The sequence below is a fragment of the Crinia signifera genome, chromosome 4 (genome assembly GCF_055691185.1).
Source record: "Crinia signifera chromosome 4, ASM5569118v1, whole genome shotgun sequence".
Taxonomy (NCBI): Eukaryota; Metazoa; Chordata; class Amphibia; order Anura; family Myobatrachidae; genus Crinia; species Crinia signifera.
The window spans coordinates 335,040,249-335,066,757 of record NC_139220.1 but is presented as its reverse complement, the minus strand read 5'-3'; the positions used below and the strand labels follow the sequence as shown (position 1 = coordinate 335,066,757).

Here is a 26,509-nt window from a genome sequence, read left to right as displayed (position 1 = left end):
TCTGTTGTAACGCAAATTGCATCCAATGCGGAATGAGGCTCACAGTGCGCACGAGCCATTACCCACACACACGGAGTGATGGAGCGGGCAGCGTGATACAGGATCCTGCCACCGGCAGCTGAATGGTGCAATGTCCTGCGCAGGGACCGGGGAGGGGAGATGGTTGGGGCTTGGCCGCTGGCTCCTGCATGGCACCCGCAGCTGGATGGCGCACTGTCGTGTGCAGGGACCGGGGGGAGGGGGGGAGATGGTTGGTGTTTGGCCGCTGGCTCCTGCACGGCACCCGCAGCTGGATGGCACACTGTCCTGTGCAGGGACCGGGGGGGGGGGAGATGGTTGGTGTTTGGCCGCTGGCTCCTGCGCGGCACCCGCAGCTGGATGGCGCAATGTCCTGCGCAGGTACCGGAGGGGGGGGTGGTTGGTGTTTGGCCGCTGGCTCCTGTGTGGCACCCGCAGCTGGATGGCGCACCCTGCGCAGGGACCGGGGAGCGGAGATGGTTGGGGCTTGGCTGCTGGCTCCTGCATGGCACTGGCAGCTGGATGGCGCAATGTCCTGTGCAGGGACCGGAGGGGGGGGGATAGTTGGTGTTTGGCCGCTGGCTCCTGTGTGGCACCCGCAGCTGGATGGCACACCCTGCGCAGGGACCGGGGAGGGGAGATGGTTGGGGTTCAGCAGCTGTCTCCTGCATGGCACCCGCAGCTGGATGGCGCAATGTCCTGCGCAGGGACCGGGGAGGGGAGACGGTTGGGGTTCAGCCTCTGGCTCCTGCATGGCCCCCGCAGCTGGATGGTGCACTGTCCTGCGCAGGGACCGGGGAGGGGAGACGGTTGGGGTTCAGCCGCTGGTTCCTGCACGGCACCCGCAGCTGGATGGTGCACTGTCCTGTGCAGGGACCGGGGAGGGGAGATGGTTGGGGCTTGGCCCCTGGCTCCTGCATGGCACTGGCAGCTGGATGGCGCACTGTCCTGTGCAGGCACCGGAGTGGGGAGACAGTTGATGTTTGGCCCCTGGCTCCTGGGTTCTCCCACAGCTGTCTCCGCTCCGTCCACAGTCTTTTTATATAAACGTCTGTAAGTTTTGTTTTTCCTGAGATGTAAACATAGGAGATCTCTTCCCCCCATCTGGTCCATTGCAGTGTTTGCAGCGCTGCTCGCGGAACGTGTTTACCCAGCGCCGTCTTGGGCGACATCCAGGAATCCTCATCCCATTTATTTTCCTTAGAAGTCTGTTTCATGTCTGAGGCTGATTGGCAGATGCCGCAGCCGCTTTTTCCTCAGGCTTCCGGGCTTTGTGCGTGGTAGAAATCAGGCGTCCGAACCAGGATTCAGAGCTGGGCTGCGTGCCCCGGGTCCGGAGGACATCAACACACACAAACAGTAACACACAGACCCGCCATCAGGGGGTACCCTGGGTCCCGGCATCCCAGGCCCGACCAGAGAGTAGGTCTAGGTGGTGGCGGTGTTGATTGAGGCCTGCCACAAGCCAGTTGGAGCTCACGGGCCAACAACCAATCAGAAGCCACCACCGTTGTAGGGATAGTACAGGGACACAGAATCCCAGTGACTGTACACCCGGGACTGTCCCAGGCAGCAGTTATTGGACCTGAAGCAGAAGAGGCAGGGACCCGTGTTCCCGGCCCCATCTCTGTGGGATTCGGGGGAAGCAGATGCCCCCAGCTGCACCGCATATAACTGGTTATGTTTACACTGTGCGGGGTTTGCGGCATTCCTCCATTCCTCACCCCGGATCCAGTAACGCTGTGGTGTCAGCCCCTCCTCAGGTGTCACTGTGGCAGATACTTGCTGTTTGCTCATTGCACACATAGAAATTCTCCTCCTCTGGGTCTGTAACTATGGACCCCACAGAGAGTGAGCAGGGGGGCAGCAACCATCCCAGGAATGTCTGTACACTCAAAGCAAGCCTGGTCTGTCACCTACCAGTGGTCCGGGGAAGTCGTCTGTCCTAACACAACAATACAGAGTCCCGGCGTCCCCCACACGTAATACAGACAGTCCCCGCATCCCCCCACACATGTAAAACAGTCCTGGTGTCCCCCCCCATACAATACAGACAGTCCTGGTGTCCCCCCCCACACACGTAATACAGACAGTCCCGGCGTCCCCTCACTCCCAGGACACGTGTAATACAGACAGTCCCGGCGTCCCCTCACTCTCAGGACACGTGTAATACAGACAGTCCCGGCGTCCCCTCACTCTCAGGACACATGTAATACAGACAGTCCCGGCGTCCCCTCACTCTCAGGACACGTGTAATACAGACAGTCCCCGCATCCCCCCACACATGTAATACAGAGTCCCGACATCCCCCACACATGTAATACAGTCCTGGTGTCCCCCCATACAATACAGACAGTCCTGGTGTCCCCCGCACACATGTAATACAGACAGTCCCGGCGTCCCCTCACTCTCAGGACACGTGTAATACAGACAGTCCCGGCGTCCCCTCACTCTCAGGACACGTGTAATACAGACAGTCCCGGCGTCCCCTCACTCTCAGGACACATGTAATACAGACAGTCCCGGCGTCCTCTCACTCTCAGGACATGTAATACAGACAGTCCCAGGTCCCCTCACTCCCAGGACACATGTAATACAGACAGTCCCGGCGTCCCCTCACTCTCAGGACACGTGTAATACAGACAGTCCCGGCGTCCCCTCACTCTCAGGACACGTGTAATACAGACAGTCCCCGCATCCCCCCACACATGTAATACAGAGTCCCGGCATCCCCTACACATGTAATACAGTCCTGGTGTCCCCCCCATACAATACAGACAGTCCTGGTGTCCCCCGCACACATGTAATACAGACAGTCCCGGCGTCCCCTCACTCCCACGACACATGTAATACAGACAGTCCCGGCGTCCCCTCACTCTCAGGACACGCGTAATACAGACAGTCCCGGCGTCCCCTCACTCTCAGGACACGTGTAATACAGACAGTCCCCGCATCCCCCCACACATGTAATACAGAGTCCCGGCATCCCCCACACATGTAATACAGTCCTGGTGTCCCCCCCATACAATACAGACAGTCCTGGTGTCCCCCGCACACATGTAATACAGACAGTCCCGGCATCCCCTCACTCTCAGGACACGTGTAATACAGACAGTCCCGGCGTCCCCTCACTCTCAGGACATCTGTAATACAGACAGTCCCGGCGTCCCCCCACACATGTAATACAGACAGTCCCGGCGTCCCCCCACACATGTAATACAGACAGTCCCGGTGTCCCCCCCCATATGTAATACAGACAGTCCCGGCATCGACCAACACATGTAATACAGACAGTCCCGGCATCGACCAACAAATGTAATACAGACAGTCCCGGCGTCCCCCCACACATGTAATACAGACTGTCCCGGCGTCCCCTCACTCTCAGGACACGTGTAATACAGAAAGGCCCGGCGTCCCCTCAATCTCAGGACACGTGTAATACAGACAGTCCCGGCGTCCCCTCACTCTCAGGACGCGTGTAATAAAGACAGTCCCGGCGTCCCCTTACTCTCAGGACATGTAATACAGACAGTCTCGGTGTCCCCTTACTCTCAGGACATGTAATACAGACAGTCCCGGCGTCCCCTCACTCTCAGGACACGTGTAATACAGACAGTCCCGGCATCCCCTCACTCTCAGGACACGTGTAATACAGACAGTCCCGGAGTCCCCTCACTCTCAGGACACGTGTAATACAGACAGTCCCGGCGTCCCCTCACTCTCAGGACACGTGTAGTACAGACAGTCCCGGCGTCCTCTCACTCTCAGGACATGTAATACAGACAGTCCCCTCACTCTCAGGACACGTGTAATACAGACAGTCCCGGCGTCCCCTCACTCTCAGGACATGTGTAATACAGACAGTCCCGGCTTCCCCTCACTCTCAGGACACGTGTAATACAGACAGTCCCGGTGTCCCCTCACTCTCAGGACACGTGTAATACAGACAGTCCCGGCGTCCCCTCACTCTCAGGACACGTGTAATACAGACAGTCCCGGCGTCCCCTCACTCTCAGGACACATGTAATACAGACAGTCCCGGCGTCCCCTCACTCTCAGGCCAGTGTTGCGCTGGCTCAGTGAGTACGTGTAATACAGACCGTCCCAGTTTTGTGCTGGCTCAGTGAGTACGTGTAATACAGACAGTCCCAGTGTGGCACTGGCTCAGTGAGTACGTGTAATAGACAGTCCCAGTGTTGCGCTGGCTCAGTGAGTACGTGTAATACAGACAGTTTCAGTGTTGCGCTGGCTCAGTGAGTACGTGTAATACAGAAAGTCCCAGTGTTGCGCTGGCTCAGTGAGTACGTGTAATACAGTCAGTCCCAGTGTTGCGCTGGCTCAGTGAGTAAGTGTAATACAGACAGTCCCAGTGTTGCGCTGGCTCAGTGAGTACGCATAATACAGAAAGTCCCAGTGTTGCGCTGGCTCAGTGAGTACGTGTAATACAGTCAGTCCCAGTGTTGCGCTGGCTCAGTGAGTAAGTGTAATACAGACAGTCCCAGTGTGGCGCTGGCTCAGTGAGTACGTGTAATACATTAAGTCCCAGTGTTGCGCTGGCTCAGTGAGTACGTGTAATACAGACAGTCCCAGTGTTGCGCTGGCTCAGTGAGTATGTGTAATACAGACAGTCCCAGTGTTGCGCTGGCTCAGTGAGTACGCATAATACAGACAGTCCCGGCGTCCCCTCACTCTCAGGACACGCGTAATACAGACAGTCCCGGCGTCCCCCCACACATGTAATACAGACAGTCCCGGCGTCCCCCCACACATGTAATACAGACAGTCCCGGCGTCCCCCCACACATGTAATACAGACAGTCCCGGCGTCCCCCCACACATGTAATACAGACAGTCCCGGCGTCCCCCCCACACATGTAATACAGACAGTCCCGGTGTCCCCCCCACATATGTAATACAGACAGTCCCGGCGTCCCCCCACACGTGTAATACAGACAGTCCCGGCGTCCCCCACACACATGTAATACAGACAGTCCCGGCATCGACCAACACATGTAATACAGACAGTCCCGGCATCGACCAACACATGTAATACAGACAGTCCCGGCGTCCCCCCACACATGTAATACAGACAGTCCCGGCGTCCCCTCACTCTCAGGACGCGTGTAAAACAGACTGTCCCGGTGTCCCCTCACTCTCAGGACATGTGTAATACAGACAGTCCCGGTGTCCCCTCACTCTCAGGACGCGTGTAATACAGACAGTCCCGGTGTCCCCTCACTCTCAGGACACGTGTAATACAGACAGTCCCGGCGTCCCCTCACTCTCAGGACACGTGTTATACAGACAGTCCCGGCGTCCCCTCACTCTCAGGACACGTGTAGTACAGACAGTCCCGGCGTCCCCTCACTCTCAGGACGCGTGTAATACAGACAGTCCCGGCGTCCCCTCACTCTCAGGACACGTGTAATACAGACAGTCCCGGCGTCCCCTCACTCTCAGGACACGTGTAATACAGACAGTCCCGGCGTCCCCTCACTCTCAGGACACGTGTAATACAGACAGTCCCGGCGTCCCCTCACTCTCAGGACACGTGTAGTACAGACAGTCCCGGCGTGCCCTCACTCTCAGGACACGTGTAATACAGACAGTCCCGGCGTGCCCTCACTCTCAGGACACGTGTAGTACAGACAGTCCCGGCGTCCCCCCACACATGTAATACAGACAGTCCCGGCGTCCCCTCACTCTCAGGACACGTGTAATACAGACAGTCCCAGCGTCCCCTCACTCTCAGGACACGTGTAATACAGACAGTCCCGGCGTCCCCTCACTCTCAGGACACGTGTAATACAGACAGTCCCGGCGTCCCCTCACTCTCAGGCCAGTGTTGCGCTGGCTCAGTGAGTACGTGTAATACAGACTGTCCCATTGTGGTGCTGGCTTTGTGAGTACGTGTAACACAGACAGTCCCAGTGTTGCGCTGGCTCAGTGAGTATGTGTAATACAGACAGTCCCAGTGTTGCGCTGGCTCAGTGAGTACGTGTAAAACAGACAGTCCCAGTGTTGCGCTGGCTCAGTGAGTACGCATAATACAGACAGTCCAAGCGTCCCCTCACTCTCAGGACACGCGTAATACAGACAGTCTCGGCGTCCCCCCACACATGTAATACAGACAGTCCCGGCGTCCCCCCACACATGTAATACAGACAGTCCCGGTGTCCCCCCCACATGTAATGCAGACAGTCCCGGCGTCCCCCCACACATGTAATACAGACAGTCCCGGCGTCCCCTCACTCTCAGGACACATGTAATACAGACAATCCCGGCGTCCCCTCACTCTCAGAACACGTGTAATACAGACAGTCCCGGAGTCCCCTCACTCTCAGGACACGTGTAATACAGACAGTCCCGGCGTCCCCTCACTCTCAGGACACGTGTAATACAGACAGTCCCCGCATCCCCCCACACATGTAATACAGAGTCCCGGCATCCCCTACACATGTAATACAGTCCTGGTGTCCCCCCCATACAATACAGACAGTCCTGGTGTCCCCCGCACACATGTAATACAGACAGTCCCGGCGTCCCCTCACTCCCACGACACATGTAATACAGACAGTTCCGGCGTCCCCTCACTCTCAGGACACGCGTAATACAGACAGTCCCGGCGTCCCCTCACTCTTAGGACACGTGTAATACAGACAGTCCCCGCATCCCCCCACACATGTAATACAGAGTCCCGGCATCCCCCACACATGTAATACAGTCCTGGTGTCCCCCCCATACAATACAGACAGTCCTGGTGTCCCCCGCACACATGTAATACAGACAGTCCCGGCGTCCCCTCACTCCCACGACACATGTAATACAGACAGTCCCGGCGTCCCCTCACTCTCAGGACACGTGTAATACAGACAGTCCCGGCGTCCCCTCACTCTCAGGACATCTGTAATACAGACAGTCCCGGCGTCCCCCCACACATGTAATACAGACAGTCCCGGCGTCCCCCCACACATGTAATACAGACAGTCCCGGTGTCCCCCCCCATATGTAATACAGACAGTCCCGGCGTCTCCCCACACGTGTAATACAGACAGTCCCGGCATCGACCAACACATGTAATACAGGCAGTCCCGGCATCGACCAACACATGTAATACAGACAGTCCCGGCGTCCCCCCACACATGTAATACAGACTGTCCCGGCGTCCCCTCACTCTCAGGACACGTGTAATACAGAAAGGCCCGGCGTCCCCTCACTCTCAGGACACGTGTAATACAGACAGTCCCGGTGTCCCCTCACTCTCAGGACGCGTGTAATAAAGACAGTCCCGGCGTCCCCTTACTCTCAGGACATGTAATACAGACAGTCCCGGCGTCCCCTTACTCTCAGGACATGTAATACAGACAGTCCCGGCATCCCCTCACTCTCAGGACACGTGTAATACAGACAGTCCCGGAGTCCCCTCACTCTCAGGACACGTGTAATACAGACAGTCCCGGCGTCCCCTCACTCTCAGGACACGTGTAATACAGACAGTCCCGGCGTCCCCTCACTCTCAGGACACGTGTAGTACAGACAGTCCCGGCGTCCTCTCACTCTCAGGACATGTAATACAGACAGTCCCGGCGTCCCCTCACTCTCAGGACACATGTAATACAGACAGTCCCGGCGTCCCCTCACTCTCAGCACACGTGTAATACAGACAGTCCCGGCGTCCCCTCACTCTCAGGACACATGTAATACAGACAGTCCCGGCGTCCCCTCACTCTCAGGACACTTGTAATACAGACAGTCCCGGCATCCCCTCACTCTCAGGACACGTGTAATACAGACAGTCCCGGCGTCCCCTCACTCTCAGGACACATGTAATACAGACAGTCCCGGCGTCCCCTCACTCTCAGGACACGTGTAATACAGACAGTCCCAGTGTCCCCTCACTCTCAGGACACGTGTAATACAGACAGTCCCGGCGTCCCCTCACTCTCAGGACACGTGTAATACAGACAGTCCCGGCGTCCCCTCACTCTCAGGACACGTGTAATACAGACAGTCCCGGCGTCCCCTCACTCTCAGGACACGTGTAATACAGACAGTCCCGGCGTCCCCTCACTCTCAGGCCAGTGTTGCGCTGGCTCAGTGAGTACGTGTAATACAGACTGTCCCGTTGTGGTGCTGGCTTTGTGAGTACGTGTAACACAGACAGTCCCAGTGTTGCGCTGGCTCAGTGAGTACATGTAATACAGACCGTCCCAGTTTTGTGCTGGCTCAGTGAGTACGTGTAATACAGACAGTCCCAGTGTGGCACTGGCTCAGTGAGTACGTGTAATAGACAGTCCCAGTGTTGCGCTGGCTCAGTGAGTACGTGTAATACAGACAGTTTCAGTGTTGCGCTGGCTCAGTGAGTACGTGTAATACAGAAAGTCCCAGTGTTGCGCTGGCTCAGTGAGTACGTGTAATACAGTCAGTCCCAGTGTTGCGCTGGCTCAGTGAGTAAGTGTAATACAGACAGTCCCAGTGTTGCGCTGGCTCAGTGAGTACGTGTAATACAGAAAGTCCCAGTGTTGCGCTGGCTCAGTGAGTACGTGTAATACAGTCAGACCCAGTGTTGCGCTGGCTCAGTGAGTAAGTGTAATACAGACAGTACCAGTGTGGCGCTGGCTCAGTGAGTACGTGTAATACATTAAGTCCCAGTGTTGCGCTGGCTCAGTGAGTACGTGTAATACAGACAGTCCCAGTGTTGCGCTGGCTCAGTGAGTACGTGTAATACAGACAGTCCCAGTGTTGCGCTGGCTCAGTGAGTACGCATAATACAGACAGTCCCGGCGTCCCCTCACTCTCAGGACACGCGTAATACAGACAGTCCCGGCGTCCCCCCACACATGTAATACAGACAGTCCCGGCGTCCCCCCACACATGTAATACAGACAGTCCCGGCGTCCCCCCATACATGTAATACAGACAGTCCCGGCGTCCCCCCACACATGTAATACAGACAGTCCCGGCGTCCCCCCCACACATGTAATACAGACAGTCCCGGTGTCCCCCCCACATATGTAATACAGACAGTCCCGGCGTCCCCCCACACGTGTAATACAGACAGTCCCGGCGTCCCCCACACACATGTAATACAGACAGTCCCGGCATCGACCAACACATGTAATACAGACAGTCCCGGCGTCCCCCCACACATGTAATACAGACAGTCCCGGCGTCCCCTCACTCTCAGGACACGTGTAATACAGACAGTCCCGGCGTCCCCTTACTCTCAGGACACGTGTAATACAGACAGTCCGGCGTCCCCTCACTCTCAGGACACGTGTAATACAGACAGTCCCGGCGTCCCCTCACTCTCAGGACATGTGTAATACAGACAGTCCCGGCGTCCCCTCACTCTCAGGACACGTGTAATACAGACAGTCCGGCGTCCCCTCACTCTCAGGACGCGTGTAATACAGACAGTCCCGGCGTCCCCTCACTCTCAGGACACGTGTAATACAGACAGTCCCGGCGTCCCCTCACTCTCAGGCCAGTGTTGCGCTGGCTCAGTGAGTACGTGTAATACAGACTGTCCCATTGTGGTGCTGGCTTTGTGAGTACGTGTAACACAGACAGTCCCAGTGTTGCGCTGGCTCAGTGAGTATGTGTAATACAGACCGTCCCAGTTTTGTGCTGGCTCAGTTAATATGTGTAATACAGACAGTCCCAGTGTTGCGCTGGCTCAGTGAGTACGCATAATAGAGACAGTCCAAGCGTCCCCTCACTCTCAGGACACGCGTAATACAGACAGTCTCGGCGTCCCCCCACACATGTAATACAGACAGTCCCGGCGTCCCCCCACACATGTAATACAGACAGTCCCGGTGTCCCCCCCACATGTAATGCAGACAGTCCCGGCGTCCCCCCACACATGTAATACAGACAGTCCCGGCGTCCCCTCACTCTCAGGACACATGTAATACAGACAATCCCGGCGTCCCCTCACTCTCAGAACACGTGTAATACAGACAGTCCCGGAGTCCCCTCACTCTCAGGACACGTGTAATACAGACAGTCCCGGCGTCCCCTCACTCTCAGGACACGCGTAATACAGACAGTACCGGCGTCCCCTCACTCTCAGGACATCTGTAATACAGACAGTCCCGGCGTCCCCCCACACATGTAATACAGACAGTCCCGGCGTCCCCCCCACATATGTAATACAGACAGTCCCGGCATTGACCAACACATGTAATACAGACAGTCCCGGCATCCCCCACGCCGGGACCAACACATGTAATACAGACAGTCCCGGCGTCCCCCCACACATGTAATACAGACAGTCCCGGTGTCCCCTCACTCTCAGGACACATGTAATACAGACTGTCCCGGCGTCCCCTCACTCTCAGGACACGTGTAATACAGACAGTCCCAGTGTCCCCTCACTCTCAGGACACGTGTAATACAGACAGTCCCGGCGTCCCCTCACTCTCAGGACACGTGTAATACAGACAGTCCCGGCGTCCCCTCACTCTCAGCACACGTGTAATACATACAGTCCCTGCGTCCCCTCACTCTCAGGACACGTGTAATACAGATAGTCCCGGCGTCCCCTCACTCTCAGGACACGTGTAATACAGACAGTCCCGGCGTCCCCTCACTCTCAGCACACGTGTAATACATACAGTCCCGGCGTCCCCTCACTCTCAGGACACGTGTAATACAGACAGTCCCGGCATTCCCTCACTCTCAGGACACGTGTAATACAGACAGTCCCGGCATCCCCTTACTCTCAGGACATGTAATACAGACAGTCCCGGCATCCCCTCACTCTCAGGACACGTGTAATACAGACGGTCCCGGGATCCCCTCACTCTCAGGACACGTGTAATACTGACAGTCCCGGCGTCCCCTCACTCTCAGGACACGTGTAATACAGACAGTCCCAGCATCCCCTCACTCTCAGGACGCGTGTAATACAGACAGTCCCGGCATCCCCTTACTCTCAGGACACGTGTAATACAGACAGTCCCTGTGTCCCCTCACTCTCAGGACACGTGTAATACTGACAGTCCCGGCGTCCCCTCACTCTCAGGACACGTGTAATACAGACAGTCCCAGCATCCCCTCACTCTCAGGACGCGTGTAATACAGACAGTCCCGGCATCCCCTTACTCTCAGGACATGTAATACAGACAGTCCCGGCGTCCCCTCACTCTCAGGACATGTAATACAGACAGTCCCGGCGTCCCCTCACTCTCAGGACACGTGTAATACAGACGGTCCCGGCGTCCCCTCACTCTCAGGACACGTGTAATACAGACAGTCCCAGCATCCCCTCACTCTCAGGACGCGTGTAATACAGACAGTCCCGGCATTCCCTCACTCTCAGGACACGTGTAATACAGACAGTCCCGGCATCCCCTTACTCTCAGGACATGTAATACAGACAGTCCCGGCGTCCCCTCACTCTCAGGACACGTGTAATACAGACGGTCCCGGCGTCCCCTCACTCTCAGGACACGTGTAATACAGACAGTCCCAGCGTCCCCTCACTCTCAGGACACGTGTAATACAGACAGTCCCGGCGTCCCCTCACTCTCAGGACACATGTAATACAGACAGTCCCGGCGTCCCCTCACTCTCAGGACGCGTGTAATACAGACAGTCCCGGCGTCCCCTTACTCTCAGGACATGTAATACAGACAGTCCCGGCGTCCCCTCCCTCTGAGGACACGTGTAATACAGACAGTCCCTGCGTCCTCTCACTCTCAGGACACATGTAATACAGACAGTCCCGGCGTCCCCTCACTCTCAGGACACGTGTAATACAGACAGTCCCGGTGTCCCCTCACTCTCAGGACACGTGTAATACAGACAGTCCCGGCGTCCCCTCACTCTCAGGACACGTGTAATACAGACAGTCCCGGCGTCCCCTCACTCTCAGGCCAGTGTTGCGCTGGCTCAGTGAGTACGTGTAATACAGACTGTCCCGTTGTGGTGCTGGCTTTGTGAGTACGTGTAACACAGACAGTCCCAGTGTTGCGCTGGCTCAGTGAGTATGTGTAATACAGACAGTCCCAGTGTTGCGCTGGCTCAGTGAGTACGTGTAATACAGACAGTCCCAGTGTTGCGCTGGCTCAGTGAGTACGTGTAATACAGACAGTCCCAGTGTTGCGCTGGCTTAGTGAGTACGTGTAACACAGACAGTCCCAGTGTCCCCTCACTCTCAGGACACGTGTAATACAGACAGTCCCGGCGTCCCCTCACTCTCAGGACACGTGTAATAGACAGTCCCGGCGTCCCCTCACTCTCAGGACATGTAATACAGACAGTCCCGGCGTCCCCTCACTCTCAGGACACGTGTAATACATAGGTCTTACATTTACCTCATGGTACCCCAGAGGTGGCCAAAGCAGCCATCATGAACGATCGGTGGGCCGCGTACACGTGAGATGCGATGGATGTTCTGCACCAGCAGCCAATAAGAACCAAACCGATCCCTATTGGCTAGCTTGTGACTGACTAGATGAGGCCCCGTATGGTGGAGAACACCACCATGGACCACAGTGGACATACAAAACCCAAACATTGTGTAAAGGGTACACACCCTGAGGAAGGCTTGCCACTTAGCTGAAACGCGTTGGTGGTGATACTAAAAGGACATAAAAACTGTTGGACTGGACCACTTGATCTACCATCTTGGAGGCTTCTGGGAGTGGACTTTGTGGAGATCCTTGATGTGCCAGGAACCCGGGTTTGTCGGCAGCCAGCGTGGTTGCACCGGCTGCTGGGACCCCGGGGATGTTGGGATTGAGCAGCACCAGACCCCTAGCAATGAGCAACAATCACCTGGGCAATGAGCAACAATCACCTGGCAATGAGCAACAATCACCTGGGCAATGAGCCGCAATCACCTGACAATGAGCAACAATCACCTGGCAATGAGCTGCAATCACCTGGCAATGAGCAACAATCACCTGGCAATGAGCCGCAATCACCTGACAATGAGCAACAATCACCTGGCAATGAGCCGCCATCACCTGGCAATGAGCCGCAATCACCTGGCAATGAGCCGCAATCACCTGGCAATGAGCAACAATCACCTGGCAATGAGCCGCAATCACCTGGCAATGAAAAATAAATGTGTCAGACGTCCAAACACACGAATGCCTGAGCCTGAAGTCGGCAGGGGGCAGCCCAGGTAATCCAGCGTACGATTGCCAGGAAGGTACATGCGTAGGGGGGCAGGTATGTGACGGAGGTAGGGATGGCCATCGACCATCGATGATTCAAAATCAGCGATGGTTTATGGCCGATGTCTAATCCAGCAGTGCAGCGCAGCCCCAGACATTTCCGGCCACACTCGCATCTCTCACTAATTAACATTTCCTGGAGGATAAAATCTTCCCACATCCAATGCTGCACCCACTGAGCGTGCCAGTGTGGGGGCACAGCGGGTGTGCTACAAGGAGGCACCACAGATACATACACCAAAGTCCCGTCCAACTTGTACTTATAATGGGAAATATCACCACAGTCCGAGTGGTGACGGTGGTAGCTGGTGGCGAGGGGGGAATGTTCTCTGCAGATTGGGCTGGCTGGAATATGTGATGGAATCTGGGAACACCGGTGCAACCCCTATCAACGAGCAAGAAATTACTGGCAACGAGCATGAAACCGCTGGCAACAAGCATGAAACTGCTGGCAAGAGCGAACTGATACGACTTTTTGGGGGGGAGATTTTCCTGAGCATGCTCAGGGTGACATTACTCTGCAGCAGCCCCTATATACAGCACTGTATGGGGGCAGTGGTACAGCTGCAGATGAGGCTTCCTGCGGCGCGGTCTCTGCTGCCATCTAGCGGACGCTCGGCGGTGTAGCAGGAACCGGCAGCTCTGCCAGGGACACCGCTGGATGGCGGAAGTACGCAGTGACAGCCAGCCGCAGACACGCATGCGCAATAGGGTACCACCCCCGGCGCATGCGCAGTTCCCGGTACCGTGGAATGAGCTCGGAGGACCGGCACGCTGGAGAGGAAACCGTCAGGTGAGCCCGGTACCAGCTCGGTCCCGGTAGGGAGCAGCCACCCTCCACCGGGGACCTCTGGGCGAGCACACCAGAAGCCCTCACCGTCTCCCAGGGATCGCTGGGATCTGTAGTTCACCCAGCCACTCACTCCTATACCTGATATATACCAGTCAGACATTATATTACTTCTCGTCCCCCCCACACAGTGTATAACCCCCCCCCCGCCTACTGTATAGTGTCCCCTCCCCCAATATAATGTATCCCCCTCCCCCCATATAATGTATCCCCCTCCCCCCATATAATGTATCCCCCTCCCCCCAGTATAATGTATCCCCCTCCCCCCAGTATAATGTGTCCCCCTCCCCCCAGTATAATGTGTCCCCCTCCCCCAATATAATGTATCCCCTCCCCCCAATATAATGTATCCCCTCCCCCCAATATAATGTATCCCCTCCCCCCAGTATAATGTATCCGCCCCCAGTATAATGTATCCCCTCCCCCCAGTATAATGTATCCCCTCCCCCCAATATAATGTATCCCCTCCCCACAGTATAATGTATCCCCTCCCCCCAGTATAATGTATCCCCTCCCCCCAGTATAATGTATCCCCCTCCCCCCAATATAATGTATCCCCCTCCCCCCCAGTATAATGTATCCCAGTGGCAAACGCAGGATTTTAAGAAGGGGGTTTCCAGAGGGGTGGAACAAAGCACGGAGATAGACACTTAGGTGACCCAGTATATGCCGGGTCAGTTAAAGTATTATAGATAGACCAAATGTATATAAAAAATAATTATATATATATATATATATATATATACATGGGCGTCAACAGCAGAGAGAGTAGACCCCTGGGCATAGCAATGTATTGGGGCCCCTACCGATCCTCCAGCGGTAGGGGTGGGGGAAGCTTTGATGTCCCCCGGGTGGTAGGGGGTATTATATCAACCGCTCAGCATGTAGGGCCTGGATCAGTAATTTCCACTAATTACCCCTTTACAGCACAGATGGTGGGAGATGGGGTGGGAGAAGGGGGCATTGGGCTGAATGAAGGGGCCCTGATACATAACTTCCAGGGGGGTAGAGGATGTTTAATATGCAGAGGAGGGGTGTATAGTGGAGTGGGCTTATTATTCATAATTTTCTGGTCAGAGGATAGCTTGCTTGACTGCAGATATCTCCAGTTACCGGAAATAGATTTCCGTAATTAAAAACTGGAGAATCCCACCTACCAAATGGTATTGGGGACTAGGGGATTAGAGTTCAGGAGGCAGAGCAATCTGCCAACGAGTATATAAAACTACATACCAGGTGTGTGGAGCTGGAGCAGTAACCAGCTGCTGGAAGGCTGATAACTCTGGTTCTGGGCACAGTAGAGACAAGCTACCAGTGTTCATCAAAGGGGGAGAGTCCCAGCTTTTGGAATATACCCTCAGAAAAACTCTAAGTCAGACAGAACCTTAAATATCTGACTGGGAAGAGCAATTAACAGGCTTGGATGGGGACCACTGCTTTGAAGTCAGATATCTCCGGTTCACAAGGGCCGATTTTAAAAATTCTTGTACCCGTGGAAAGAGGGGACCCTCAGCTTTCAGCCTAGGGCCCTTAGACTCCTGGGGGGGTTTCTGGGTACTCAGAAACCCCCCCTGCGTGCGCTACTGTATCCCCCCCCCCAGTATAATGTATCCCCCCCCCCAGTATAATGTGTCCCCCTCCCCCAATATAATGTATCCCCTCCCCCCAGTATAATGTATCCCCTCCCCACAGTATAATGTATCCCCTCCCCCCAGTATAATGTATCCCCTCCCCCAGTATAATGTATCCCCCTCCCCCAGTATAATGTATCCCCTCCCCCCAGTATAATGTATCCCCTCCCCCCAGTATAATGTATCCCCCTCCCCCAGTATAATGTATCCCCTCCCCCCAGTATAATGTATCCCCTCCCCCCAGTATAATGTATCCCCTCCCCCCAGTATAATGTATCCCCTCCCCCCAGTATAATGTATCCCCCTCCCCCCAGTATAATGTATCCCCCTCCCCCCAGTATAATGTATCCCCTCCCCCCAGTATAATGCATCCCCCTCCCCCCAGTATAATGCATCCCCCTCCCCCCAGTATAATGTATCCCCCTCCCCCCAGTATAATGTATCCCCCTCCCCCCAGTATAATGTATCCCCTCCCCCCAGTATAATGTATCCCCCTCCCCCCAGTATAATGTATCCCCCTCCCCCCCAGTATAATGTATCCCCCTCCCCCCCAGTATAATGCATCCCCCTCCCCCCCAGTATAATGCATCCCCCTCCCCCCAGTATAATGCATCCCCCTCCCCCCAGTATAATGTATCCCCCTCCCCCCAGTATAATGTATCCCCCTCCCCCCAGTATAATGTATCCCCCTCCCCCCAGTATAATGTATCCCCTCCCCCCAGTATAATGTATCCCCCTCCCCCCAGTATAATGCATCCCCTCCCCCAGTATAATGTATCCCCTCCCCCCAGTATAATGTATCCCCTCCCCCCAGTATAATGTATCCCCCTCCCCCCAGTATAATGTATCCCCCTCCCCCCAGTATAATGTATCCCCCTCCCCCCCAGTATAATGTATCCCCCTCCCCCCAGTATAATGCATCCCCTCCCCCAGTATAATGTATCCCCCCCCCCCCCAGTATATGCTACGCTCGGCACACTATTTTATTCTCCCTCTATGGGTGTTGTGGACACCCATAGAGGGACAATGTGCCGGGATTCCGGCGCCGGCATATTGACCGCATCCCATATAGAGAGAGGATCACACAGAGATATGTTAGAGGGAGAATCGCAGTGTTGCTGCCATATGTCTGTGCCAGAGACAGAAGCCTACTCCATGCCGCCAGTGTTACCCCGGGTGACCCATCCCCACCTATCCCCTACCATCCCACCTATAGTATGTCTGTCCTATCACATAGAGCGGTTATATGGGTGCTTGGCCTTCCTCTCACCCCCTACACTCCCCCCCCCCCCTCTGCACTCCCCTGTGCACTCCCCCACTGTCCTGCACCCCTCCTCCGCACTCTCTCCTGCACCCCCCCTGCACTCACCCCCTGGACCCCCCTCTGCTCTCCCCTCATACGTGGACCTGCAGACACCCCCTGCACTGCACATCCCCCTCCCCTGCACTCTCCTTTTGCACCTCCCCCACTGCACTCCCACCCTCGCACACTCCCCCTGCACACCATCCCTGCACTCTCCTCCTGCACTCCCCCTGTCTCCAGATCCTGCCACTTTCACCCCAAAACCTCTACAGGATCAGATCCCCCCTCACTCTGGAGGCTGCTACTCTACCAGATCTCTTACTCCTCTCCTCTCATATCCATCCTTCGTGCTGCAGCTCATTGCTCTGAGCCGGTCTCTCCCAAGTCTCTGTCTCCCCTCCTGTCCCCCGATTCATCACCTCCTAGGCCTAACAGTCCAAGTTCCTCATCCACCTCCGCTCCCCCATCTCAGTCCGCTCCCCCTCTGTGCCACTCCAGTGACAGTCACCATACTGCAGCCTTCCTCTGGAACTCCCTCCCTCTCTCTAACTATGTAGGCTCTCCCAGGCAGCGCTGGGGGAGAAGTTACAGGAAAGGGAGGAGCCTGCTGCAGCGGTGACTGACAATATCCTACTATGTGCAGGGGCCAGTCAGTCAGTGTTGTGTAATAACAGAGGGGTTTTGTGTCTTTCAGTCCGTTCCAATGACCCGTCCCAGCGGCGGGTGCTGGACTCTGCCACCCGCCAGCGGCGTCTGAACCGGCAGCTGGACGCTTTGGAGAAAGACAACTTTCAGGATGACCCCCACGCCAATCTGCCACAGCTGAAACGTCTTCCCCAGTTCGATGATGACACAGAAACCGGTGAGTATGTCATTGTGCCTGATAACAGAGAGCAATCGCTTGCTTTCAGCAGCGTAGCAGGTCACGGGTCATTGGTTCGATTCCCACCATGGCCATAACTGTGCGGAGTTTGTATATTCTCCCCGTGTCTGAGTGGGTTTCCTACGGGTACTCCGGTTTCCTCCCACATTCCAACAATATACTGGTAGGCTAATTGGCGCCCAACAAAATTAACCCTTGAATGTCTGTGTGTGCGTGTACATGTGGTAGGGAATATAGATTGTAAGCTCCACTGGGGAAGGGACTGTACTATACTCTGTACAGCGCTGCGGAATATGTGTGCGCTATATAAGAAACTGTTCATAAATAAATAAAATAAATCTATAGGGGAACTTCTCTTTAACTTATTGTACAGTTTAGGGTGATGCTGCCACCCAGTGGCTGCATATGAGAATGACATTCCTCTTATGGTACAGCCTGTCTTACATTAGGTAATGCTGCCACCCGGTGGCTGAATATGAGAATGACATTCCTCTTATGGTACAGCCTGTCTTACATTATGGTAATGCTGCCACCCAGTGGCTGAATGTGAGAATGACATTCCTGTCTTATGGTACAGCCTGTCTTACATTAGGTAATGCTGCCACCCGATGGCTGTATGTGAGAATGACATTCCTCTTATGGTTCGGCTTGTCTTACATTAGGTAATGCTGCCACCCGGTGGCTGAATGTGAGAATGAGATTCCTCTTATGGTACAGCTTGTCTTACATTAGGGCAGTAGTTCCCAAACTGTGTGCCGTGGCTCCCTGGGGTGCCTCGGAACACTTGCAGGGGTGCCCCGGGTTGGTGATCCAGGACCAATTCAATTTATTTATGGTTAATTATTAATGGGCAAAACCAGTGCTGGTGGTTGCCAATGGTAAAATGTGTACAAACAGAAGCAAATCCTGCCCTTTACCACATAACTGAACCTAAGAATTGCATATAAACCCAATCTAATATTTTTTTGGGGGGCCTAGGGGTGCCGTGAAAAAATTCTGATACTCTAGGGTGCCGGGATTCAAAAAAGATTGGGGACCCCTGCATTAGGGTGATGCTGCTACCTGGTGGCTGAATGTGAGAATGACATTCCTCTTTTGGTACAGCCTGTCTTACATTAGGGTGAGGCTGCCACCCGGTGGCTGAATGTGAGAATGACATTCCTCTTTTGGTACAGCCTGTCTTACATTAGGGTGAGGCTGCCACCCGGTGGCTGAATGTGAGAATGACATTCCTCTTATGGTACAGCCTGTCTTACATGAGGGTGATGCTGCCACCCGGTGGCTGAATGTGAGAATGACATTCCTCTTATGGTACAGCCTGTCTTACATTAGGGTGATGCTGCCACCCGGTGGCTGAATGTGAGAATGACATTCCTCTTATGGTACAGCCTGTCTTACATTAGGGTGATGCTGCCACCTGGTGGCTGAATGTGAGAATGACATTTCTCTTATGGTACAGCCTGTCTTACATTAGGGTAATGCTGCCACCCGGTGGCTGAATGTGAGAATGACATTCCTGTCTTATGGTACAGCTTGTCTTACATTAGGGTGATTTTGCCACCTGGTGGCTGAATGTGAGCATGACATTCCCCTTATGGTACAGCCTGTCTTACATTAGGGTGATGCTGCCACCCAGTGGCTGAATGTGAGAATGACATTCCTCTTATGCTACAGCCTGTCTTACATTAGGGTAATGCTGCCACCCGGTGGCTGAATGTGAGAATGTCATTCCTCTCTTATGGTACAGCTTGTCTTACATTAGGGTGATGCTGCCACCCGGTGGCTGAATGTGAGAATGACATTCCTCTTATGGTACAGCCTGTCTTACATTAGGGTGATGCTGCCACCCGGTGGCTGAATGTGAGAATGACATTCCTCTTATGGTACAGCCTGTCTTACATTAGGGTGATGCTGCCACCTGGTGGCTGAATGTGAGAATGACATTCCTCTTATGGTACAGCCTGTCTTACATTAGGGTGATGCTGCCACCTGGTGGCTGAATGTGAGAATGACATTCCTCTTATGGTACAGCATGTCTTACATTAGGGTGATGCTGCTACCTGGTGGCTGAATGTGAGAATGACATTCCTCTTATGGTACAGCCTGTCTTACATTAGGGTGATGCTGCCACCCAGTGGCTGAATGTGAGAATGACATTCCTCTTATGCTACAGCCTGTCTTACATTAGGGTAATGCTGCCACCCGGTGGCTGAATGTGAGAATGTCATTCCTCTCTTATGGTACAGCTTGTCTTACATTAGGTTGAGGCTGCCACCTGGTAGCTGAATGTGAGCATGACATTCCTCTTATGGTACAGCTTGTCTTACATTAGGGTGATGCTGCCACCTGGTGGCTGAATGTGAGCATGACATTCCTCTTATGGTACAGCCTGTCTTACATTAGGGTGATGCTGCCACCCGGTGGCTGAATGTGAGAATGACATTCCTCTTATGGTACAGCCTGTCTTACATTAGGGTGATGCTGCCACCCGGTGGCTGAATGTGAGAATGACATTCCTCTTATGGTACAGCCTGTCTTACATTAGGGTGATGCTGCCACCCGGTGGCTGAATGTGAGAATGACATTCCTCTTATGGTACAGCCTGTCTTACATTAATGTAATGCTGCCACTCGGTGGCTGAATGTGAGAATGACATTCCTCTTATGGTACAGCCTGTCTTACATTAGGGTAATGCTGCCACCCGGTGGCTGAATGTGAGAATGACATTTCTCTCATGGTACAGCTTGTCTTACATTAGGGCAGGGGTTCCCAATCTTTTTTGAATCACGGCACCCTAGAGTATCAGAATTTTTTCACGGCACCCCTAGGCCAAAAAAAATGTAATTAGATAGGGTTTATATGCAATTCTTAGGGTCAGTTATGTGGTAAAGGGCATGATTTGCTTCTGTTTGTACACATTTTATGATTGGCAGCCACCAGCACTGGTTTTGCTCATAAATAATTAACCAATAATAATTTGAGTTGGTCCTGGACCACCAACTCAGGGCACCCCTGCAAGTGTCCCAAGGCACCCCAGGGAGCCACGGCACACAGTTTGGGAACCACTGCATTAGGGTAATGATGCCACCCGGTGGCTGAATATGAGAATGACATTCCTCTTATGGTACAGCCTGTCTTACATTAGGGTAACGCTGCCACCCAGTGGCTGAATGTGAGAATGACATTCCTCTCTTTCTATGGTATTAGGAAAGAAAAAGAAGAAAACTCGAGGTGATCACTTCAAGCTACGATTCCGCAAGAATTTTCAGGCGCTGCTGGAAGAACAGGTGGGTGATGTTATGGCGAGATCGCGGCATGCAACCGTGTGATGGATGGAGATGTGTGTGTGTGTGTGTATATGTATATATATATATATATATATATATACATACATACATACATACATACATACATACATACATACATACATACCTACCTACCAGGGCACGGGATAAGCAGAGACAGGCACACTGGGGATATCCTATGGAGGAACAGGTGGCATTGTCCCCACAGTAACTAACAGGGCTAGTCAGTCGCTGGGCTCTGTAATATGTTCATAGAATCAGTAACTACCAGTTATTAGGGCAATAGTTACATATAGGGCCGTATTCAATGAGGCTGATTCGCCAGGTTTTATGGCGATTTTGTGCTATTTTCGTGCTGTACGGCGATTTTTGGACTAAAACGGTAAATCACCCTATTCAATGACCAGGTTTTTATCGCCATGATTCACCGAGTAGCAATCGCTATCTTTTTATGGTAAAGTGGAATGTGAACTTTTAAAATAAAGTGTTTTGTTTTTTACATTTGGTGTAAAAAAATCAGGAATTTTATTCTGAGGAGGGGCATGCTATTTTTATTCTGTGCTTTTTTTTTTACACAGACCAGCCAGCAGGGGTCCGGAGCCGAGCCGCTCATTAGATATTCATATATTCACTGCACCCGATCATTACATATGCATGATCGGGTGTAGTGAATACCCGGTCCCCTGCTGGCACCCCCGGGGGCAGCCTATGCTGCCTGGCTCCCGGGGAGCCCACCTCCCCCCCACAAACGTTCTGGGGCAGGCAGGGAGACTTCCATCTCTCTGCCTGCCGCCATCCTCAGGCTCCCTGCGGCATCACCGCAGGAGTTAAAATTCGCCAGTCAGGGGCAGTGAGCCCCTGACTCGTTGAATACTGGAGCCGGCGTGGCTCCGGAACGCGGCGAGCAGTGGAGAAGGTGCAGCGAATCCTAAACAGGATTCGCTGCACGTCGTCAGTATTCACATTGAATACTGCCCATGTAGTTACATAGTAGTTAAGGCTGAATAAAGACTTGGGTCCATCTAGTTCAACCTTGGTTTTAGTGAGTATAATCTATTATCTTATCCCATAGTTATACTTAGTGTTTTCTGATGTCCTTAAAGACAGATTATGGTTGTTATTTGTACCCCAATAGATGTTTGTCCAATCTTATTTTAAACGTATTTATTATGTCTGCCGACACCACCTCTCTATCCGCCGACATCACCTCTACAACTGCCGACACCACTTCTCCGGGAAGAGACTTCCACAGTTTTGTTGCCCTGACCGTAAAAAAATGTTTCCTTCTAAGCGTACAAAATCTTTTTTTTCCTGTAATCTAAACTCGTTCCCACGTGTCCTAGAATCCTTCCTTACAGTAAAAAGGGCGTCTGACAGTTCCTTATATTGTCCCCTGATATATTTGTACATGTTGAGCATGTCCCCCCTTAAACGTCTCTTCTCTAGTGTAAACAATCCCAGTTTGTTCTATCTGTCCTGTAGCTTCCATTCCCCATTCCCTTTATTAGCTCTGTTGCTCTTCTTTGGGTGTTTTCCAGTTCTATGATGCCCTATTTATAGTGCGGGGCCCAGAATTGTACTGCGTATTCTTGGTGCGGTCTAACCAATGCTTTGTACAGAGGCATAATTACATTTGAGTCCCCAGTCTCCATGCCCCTTGTTATACATGCTAGTATCCGGTTGGCCTTATTTATTGCTATATTACATTGAGCACTACACCCCAGGTTGTTGTCTATTTGGACTCCTAGATCCTTTTCAGTTACTGAATTACCCAATTCCTCCCCGCTTAGGTTATAACTAGCCCACTGGTTACGTCACCCGAGGTGCATGACCTTGCATTTGTCCACATTGAACCTCATCTTCCACTTTTTAGCCCACTCCTCTAGTTTATTAAGATCGCTCTGAAGCGCGGAGACATCCTTTGATGATCTAATTACTCTGCTCGGTTTTGTGTCATCAGCAAAGATGGAAACATTGCTGAGTAACCCCATCCCAATATCATTAATAAATATATTAAATAAAAGGGGCCCTAGCACCGACCCCTGGGGCACTCCACTTAGTACTGGTGTCATATTTGATGCTGCGCCATTTACAACCACTCTCTGTTATCTATTACACAGATAGTTCCTTGCCCATCTACAGATTCTTACCCCTAGTCCCAGTTCCTCCATTTTGTTTATCAGCCTCTTGTGTGGCGCTGTATCAAAGGCCTTAGCAAACTCCAGTAAGACCACGTCTACAGCATTTCTTTTATCAAGATTTTTGCTGACATCCTCATAGAAGCTGAGTAAATTTGTTTTTCACAAGCCCATGTTGGTTAGTACTGATTAGCCTGTGAAGCTATAATATGTTTGGATACCATCCCTTAAAAATCCCTCAAATAATTACCCACTATTGATGGTAAGCTCACAGGTCTGTAATTAGCTGGGTCATTACTTTTTCCTTTTTTGAATATTGGCACTACCTCTGCTATTCTCCAGTCTTTTGGTAGCATACCTGATGTAAGTGAGTTCTCTAAAACGTAATACAGTGGTGTTACTAATTCCTCCCTTAATACCACTAGTACCCTAGGATGAATCCCGTCTGGGCCTGGGGATTTGTTTGTTTTGATTTTGCTGAGCCATAATGTTATCTCATCTGTCGTGAAATCGATATTCAGATCTAGCTCGCTCATCTTACATTATAGTGATCTCAGGCCACTCTCAGTGCTGTAGACAGAGATCACACGTGTACAATCCCTTCTGTCTGTGTCACCCTGCAGGGGGAGGGGCCGGCTCATAGCTCCCTTCTGCCTGTGTCACCCTGCAGGGGGAGGGGCAGGCTCATAGCTCCCTTCTGTCTGTGTCACCCTGCAGGGGGAGGGGCCAGCTCATAGCTCCCTTCTGTCTGTGTCACCCTGCAGGGGGAGGGGCCGGCTCATAGCTCCCTACTGCCTGTGTCACCCTGCAGGGGGAGGGGCTGGCTCATAGCTCCTTTCTGTCTGTGTCACCCTGCAGGGGGAGGGGCGGGCTCATAGCTCCCTTCTGTCTGTGTCACCATGCAGGGGGAGGGGCGGGCTCATAGCTCCCTTCTGTCTGTGTCACCCTGCAGGGGGAGGGGCAGGCTCATAGCTCCCTTCTGTCTGTGTCACCCTGCGGGGGGAGGGGCGGGCTCATAGCTCCCTTCTGTCTGTGTCACCCTGCAGGGGGAGGGGCAGGCTCATAGCTCCCTTCTGTCTGTGTCACCCTGCAGGGGGAGGGGCCGGCTCATAGCTCCCTTCTGTCTGTGTCACCCTGCAGGGGGAGGGGCCGGCTCATAGCTCCCGTCTGTCTGTGTCACCCTGCAGGGGGAGGGGCCGGCTCATAGCTCCCTTCTGTCTGTGTCACCCTGCAGGGGGAGGGACAGGCTCATAGCTCCCTTCTGTCTGTGTCACCCTGCAGGGGGAGGGGCGGGCTCATTGATCCCTTCTGTCTGTGTCACCCTGCAGGGGGAGGGGCAGGCTCATAGCTCCCTTCTGTCTGTGTCACCCTGCAGGGGGAGGGGCAGGCTCATTGATCCCTTCTGTCTGTGTCACCCTGCAGGGGGAGGGGCAGGCTCATAGCTCCGTTCTGTCTGTGTCACCCTGCAGGGGGAGGGGCAGGCTCATAGCTCCCATCTGTCTGTCACCCTGCAGGGGGAGGCTCATAATGTCACAGTAAGAAATATCTGCTTCTGTTTTGTAATTGCAGAATCTGAGCACCAGCGAGGGACCCAATTACCTGACGGCCTGTGCGCCCGCCTCAGATTTCCCCCAGCGTCACTTCTGTTCCGTGTGCGGCTACCCATCCAACTATTGCTGTGTGTCCTGTGGGTCGCGGTATTGTTGTGTGAAGTGTCTGGGCACGCACCAGGAGACCAGGTAACCCCTCTACCCCCTCTGTGTACTATTCCGGGGCGGCTGTTGGACATAACGACAGTACAAGTAGTGTATGTGTGTATATATATATATATATATATATATATATATATATATATATATATATATATATATATATATATATATATATATGTAGGACGTTCCTCTAAGAGGGTCCTGCTCCCCTCCCTACCGCTGTAATAACACAGTCCCCTGCCAACTAGAGAATGCGATGGGGGGCATCACTGGAGTATATAACGGGTGTGCCTGTAGGGTCTCCCCTCCCTCTGCCAGCAGCGTACAGGTGGTATATGAGGGCAGATGGTGCCAGCGGGGATCAGTAGTATTTCTGTACTGTATGTATCCCCCCCCCCCAGTACATGTGTCACCCCGGTAACCCCCGGATCTGTGCTCTGTTGCAGGTGCCTGAAGTGGACGGTGTGATGAGACCTCCCGGCGCTCGCTGTAAATACCTCCTTTTGTAATGATACCTGATGAACATTTTTTATTTATTGCTGAACAATAAACGTGGCCGGTGATTTATAATCTTGTGTGATCCGATGGCTCGTTACCGCAGGGTTCTCCGCTCAGTGCCGTCTCCCGGTTCTCCGCCAGGAACAGAACATGAGACATATAAGGCGTCCCTGTGGCTTATATAATGTTGGATACTATGGGGTGTGTCTGCCGCTGCAGGATAAGCCGGTTCCCTCTGTATGTGTGTGTATGTGTATGTATATGTATGTATATATATATATATATATATATATATATATATATATATATATATATATATAGCGGGGTGGGGCGGACCGGCACTCAATCCCAGGCGTGTATACTGCTCCGGTGCCTTCCAATACAAGAGGTAGCATAAAGGAACACAGCGGCGGCACTCGGAGACTTGTGCAAAAAACAACTTTATAAATCCATCAAATACGTGCAAACAGAGACCGACGTTTCGGGGTGAAGCCCCGTTTTCAAGGTGCAGAAGTGACAACAGTGCATGTAAGACTCTTACCTTTATCAGGTAAGGGAAGACAGAGGCGGGAGCCCATTCACCTGCGTCCATTGCCGGCGTGACGCCGGAAGTGATGTGTACCTCGCTTCCGGTTCTTCCGTCCGGCTTCTGCGACGCTGGGTTACCAGGGCAACCTGTGGGTAAACAAATCAATAGGAGTGAACAGGGTGCGGTATATTAAAATACGCTAAAAAACTAAACAACATAGGTGGTACATGTATGGCATTAAAGCTCACTGATGGTCGCTGCACTCATAGCAGCGATATTCTTAAAAACATAACTTTGTGGCAGGCAATCGGAATAGGAGACAGTGCATATATCTAAAGGATGATCACATAACATTACAGCTCCTGCTCATAGGGTGAATCATAATGTCACCCTTTTTCAAGGCTGTAGGCTTGGGGCTGTTTGTTCCGAAAATACTATGACAAACCTGTA

General features: G+C 53.1%; 1 protein-coding gene across 1 annotated transcript; it reads left to right on the top strand.

Moving 5' to 3' along the window:
• Nucleotides 1-13,567: 13,567 nt before the first annotated feature.
• Nucleotides 13,568-25,602, top strand: ZNHIT1 (zinc finger HIT-type containing 1). The gene is made up of 6 exons (XM_083180698.1): nucleotides 13,568-13,661; nucleotides 13,968-14,003; nucleotides 17,689-17,856; nucleotides 21,085-21,164; nucleotides 24,890-25,059; nucleotides 25,479-25,602. The coding sequence occupies exons 1-6, from the start codon at nucleotides 13,568-13,570 to the stop codon at nucleotides 25,498-25,500; spliced, it is 570 nt and encodes a 189-aa protein (XP_083036824.1). The 3' UTR covers nucleotides 25,501-25,602.
• The last annotated feature ends 907 nt before the right edge of the window (nucleotides 25,603-26,509 follow it).